General features: G+C 27.9%; 1 protein-coding gene across 2 annotated transcripts in view; it reads right to left on the bottom strand.

Moving 5' to 3' along the window:
• The window catches only part of LOC101497890 (replication protein A 32 kDa subunit B), a 4,108-nt gene extending 1,691 nt beyond the window's left edge, over positions 1–2,417 (bottom strand). Inside the window, exons 1-8 of one of the 2 annotated variants that reach the window (XM_004507805.4) lie at positions 2,169–2,417; positions 1,841–1,960; positions 1,645–1,742; positions 1,491–1,532; positions 891–968; positions 632–710; positions 408–497; positions 249–325 (exon numbers count right to left, since the gene is read on the bottom strand). In XM_004507805.4, coding sequence (XP_004507862.1) covers positions 249–325; positions 408–497; positions 632–710; positions 891–968; positions 1,491–1,532; positions 1,645–1,742; positions 1,841–1,960; positions 2,169–2,270 — 686 coding nt within the window. In that variant the 5' untranslated portion in view covers positions 2,271–2,417. Of the gene's footprint in view, positions 1–248; positions 326–407; positions 507–631; positions 711–890; positions 969–1,490; positions 1,533–1,644; positions 1,743–1,840; positions 1,961–2,168 lie in introns of both variants that reach the window. The other variant, XM_004507804.4, reaches the window with a different exon arrangement.
• Between the last annotated feature and the right edge of the window lie 2,020 nt (positions 2,418–4,437).

The following is a 4,437-nucleotide window of genomic DNA, read 5'->3' as shown; positions in this document are numbered from 1 at the left end:
ACCGCTCTTTGAAAATATTTGTACTAAATATCATATCACAGAACCATAGTGATTTGTTCAAATTTTGTTATGCTATAACACCATAACACTGCAATAACCATTATTCAACAACAGCTAACTAACTTAACTCCATGAACTAACAGACCTAACACCTACATTCAGAAAATAACAAAGGCACCAAAAAATAACAGGTAGCTATATGAAATAAGAGACAATCAGATAAAACAAAACAACTTTAAAAAAAATACCTGTTTGAGGGAAGATGCAAAACCTCTATGACCATTTCTTCAACACTCTTCTGACCATTATTATGCTGACCAGGGAACTACAGATAAAAAGTACTAAACCTGTGAGGAAATGAAAAATAAATAAAAATGAAGCAGAGACTATAACCATCGTCCACTTACTTGATTTGGTGGCATGGCTTGAGCTTGATAACCTTTTGTGGGAGTGATTTGTGTGGAATTAGGAACATGTTGCTGGTTGGGGATACTAGCCTGGATTTGCTTCCGCATGAAATAATAGAATACAATCATGCACATGGTAGAGAGTTGTCGAAATTCATAATCTTTTATATGCATCATATCATGTCAAACTCAAACATAGAACTTGACAATTTTATAACTAATACCCGTAATCTGGAATTATATAGATGAACATAAATGCAATCAATGAAATGGCTGGCAATCTCATTGAAGTCAGTCACAGGCCTGAAAACAACAGAAATTAAGGAAGTAAATTTTTTATCTATTGGCAAAATAACAGGTCTGCCCTGTCACTCATACAAATTAGGATAACTAACTTCTGGTAATAGTTTAAACCAAAAAATATATCTACGAAATTAAAAATAACTGCTAAAACAAAAAGTGAATGTGAAATATGTATCATACCTAAAAGAGAAAATATTTAGGGTTTTTTTACCCTGAAAACCTTTCAAGTGTCCATGTAGCCGCACATATATTCCATCCCTAACCATGAAAATGGAATTTTAGTTCTTATTATATGAATGAATATAAATTGTATGATAAATGAAGAACAATGGATGGGAAACAACAATTTTACAGACCACCTCAATGCAAACCAAAAGATAATTACCATATTATATATTTCTGTTTCCTTTTTCTTTTATATATATATACATATATATTCCAGCATTTAACATGTAATCTAACATTTTATTTTCTTTATAACTTAACCTAGTAAAAACTTACTAGTGTTGAGAAGAAGAGGCTGGTGATTAAACATCAAAAAGTGGTTAAAACAAGTGACATGTTTAGTTTCTTATACTTACAGAAGAAAGTTTAAACCCGATTAGGCATTAGCTAAACATAGTACTAAATGGAAACTGCAAAATATATGTAGGAAATGAAATAGAGTAAAACACTGAAACACGGACGTTGGACACGACACTCGTAATAATTAGAAAAAAATGAGTTAATTGAATGTAATTAAGATGTTAGAGGTGTCAGTGCTACAGATGTAAAACATACAAGATACCCTCCGCTTCATTTTGGTCTGCAGCATCCTGAAGCCTGCACATAAACAAAAACTCACCATTCATAGAGGAAAAGGTAAAAAAACAAAAACAAACAAACAAAAAGCAAATTAAGTGTTAACTATTTGAACAAATTTAACAACATTCACCATTTATTGCACTCAATTGTTCCTGTACCATCGTCAAGTACAAAATTAATATCAGAAAGCCGTCCAAGTCTATTGCAAACCCTACCAACAAGAGTAACCTGAACTAAACTCAAAATTGGGAGAACGAAAAAAAAAAAAAGTTAAACACAAATCCTAATTCATAACCAATTCACAAGGGAATATTCAAGGAACGCACATTGTTGACATCAACACCGTCAATAATAAGATTTGTTTTATCATCATTTGACTGAGAAGCATCGACTGCATCGTTAATTTGCTTGATCGTCAGAGGAAGCAAGGACTGAGCATCACGATTCTAAAAATAAAAGAAAAAATCATATAAATAAAAAACATAATCTATCTTTTAATTTCTCAAAACACTAGCAATTGAATGAAAAGCACAAAAACCCTAAACCCTAGCGTCTAATTGGCGTTGCGGTTACATGATTCTGGCCTATTAGTTTTATCGTTAATATGTATTTGAGAATATTAAGAAGAAAATGGAGATTGAGAAGGATGAGAACCTTGGAGGGAGTGAAGGGAGAGTCATTGCCCTGAGTGGTTTGAGAAGGCATGAAACCGCCGCCGGAGAAGGCTGCGTTGCCGTCGAACTGACTCGCATACATGGTGCTGCTTTTTTGGGATTGAAATGAAATGATGATTGAAGAGAAGTTTTAAATTTCACAATTCGGTGTGTTGATAGTTATACATGGACAATATCAAAATTATTGGTTTCCCGCCACTTTTATCCCCTTTTTTGTGCTTCTGTCTATTCAGCTTGTTTCTTCACCGGAAGAAGCGGAAAAATAAAATGTTAGTTTCGTGGCTTTATTTACTGTTTTTTATTTTATTTTATTTTATTTTATTACATAATACTAAATTACCTGTTCAATTTTGCTAATTATACCGATTAATGTTTTTTAAAAATTAAATATTTCTCATAATCATATTCATATCATATAACAGTAGAATACCTACAAATGTCACAAACTCTACAAATATAATAAAATTGAAGTGTCTGGAATACATTTGTTGAAATGTAACCTTGACAATGCAAAAATCTTTGATTGAATATAAATCTGTACTTAATTGAAATTAATCTATCAATTTAAATCAAACAAATATCACACTAAAATGAAAAAAACTAAATATACGTGGAAAACACTTATTTAATTAAAAATTAAACTTACACCTTTTAATGAACGCACAAAGAAGAGTTAAGAATATGACGAATTTTTTTTAGCTGCAACTAAGTTCTTATATGTGAATCTGGTTCAGATATGTGATTTTAATTCAGGTTTTGAATTCAAAATTTTAAAATCTATATGAACTGAATTCACATAAGTTACACAAACGTAATTTGTGTACATCGCTAAACATCAACACACAAAAATTAACAAAAACCCATGAAAAACGGAGAATAAAAGAGAAAACAAATAGGATTTGAAAATGTGAATGGAGAAAAAGGAAAGAAATGAGGAAACAATTATGAACTTGGAAATTGTTGTTGGGATGCTTTGATTCTACAAGTTCTGAAAATGGAGAAAGAGGAAAGGAGAACATTAGAGACAAGGTCAGCTTATACCCGTGCAGGCTATGACACTGCACCAAGTCTTAAAATTTTTAGAATCCCTAAATACTAGTTAAATATTATTAACATTTAAAAATTATTAAATATTTTATAATGATTAAGTGACATAATGTAATATTTTCATGCAAATGTCCTGAGATGTTTTTATGAATTTCAGATTGATTAAATCTATTGTGATGAGAGAAATATTAAAGAAAAAAATAATAATAATAAGTATCATTTATTTATCTTTACCGAAATTATCTTAACTAAACATTTTTATTTATTAAATGAGTTGTTACAAAAATGTCAAGATCAAAATAGGTCTTAAAATTCAAACAAATTTACTTAACGATCACCCAAAACCCACCAAATATTTTCTTAGTGTTACTCAAACATGTATTATACATATTTTATTATATTACATATAAAATAAATTAAAGAAGTAAAAAACTGTTTGTGTTACGTTTACTATGCGCAAGACGTCCTCTTACTTTTTAATTGGTAATTTATTTGTATGATTCCATATAATGACATGACACTTGAGGAAGAGGGAGGGGCCTTAAGCCCTGACTTGTCCTCCCACGTATTCGTAATTGTATAATTTATATTTTATAAGGTTTTATGATAAGCTAATTAATTTTTGTTTAATAATTTATTATATTTTCTGTCAATTTTAATCTTTTTAATTTATTGATTATAAAATTAAAATAGATTAATTAGCTATATCAATAAATAATTCAAATAAAATTTTAAATTTAAATTAATTTATTTAATTTAAAATGTAAATGACATTAATAAATAATATTTTAAAGTAAATAAATAATTGTAAATAATGTATTTATTATAATTTAAAATAAATAAATAATTAATATATTAAATAAATAAATAAAATTAATATATTTTAAACTAACAAAAAAAATACTGATTTTAAAATAATTTAATATATATATTTTTAATTAATAATGTTTTTTTTATATTACTTTACATTTTTAAACTAATAGAACCATTAATTTTATTAAACACTTTAACTAGTTTAACTACTATAGTATATGTCAAGAATATACGTGCTACTATAGAATTCTCTTGTCAAATTTGTAATTCATATATTACTAATAAAATATTAATAAATACACTTATTTATTATATATCAATTCAATCAACTATTACTAATAAGGGTATTATAATAGTAAATAAAGTAATTTTATCATAGAAATTAGAAT

Source organism: Cicer arietinum, chromosome 7, assembly GCF_000331145.2.
Source record: "Cicer arietinum cultivar CDC Frontier isolate Library 1 chromosome 7, Cicar.CDCFrontier_v2.0, whole genome shotgun sequence".
NCBI lineage: Eukaryota > Viridiplantae > Streptophyta > Magnoliopsida > Fabales > Fabaceae > Cicer > Cicer arietinum.
Note: the sequence above shows the minus strand (reverse complement) of the source record. Positions and strands in the feature narration are given on the sequence as shown.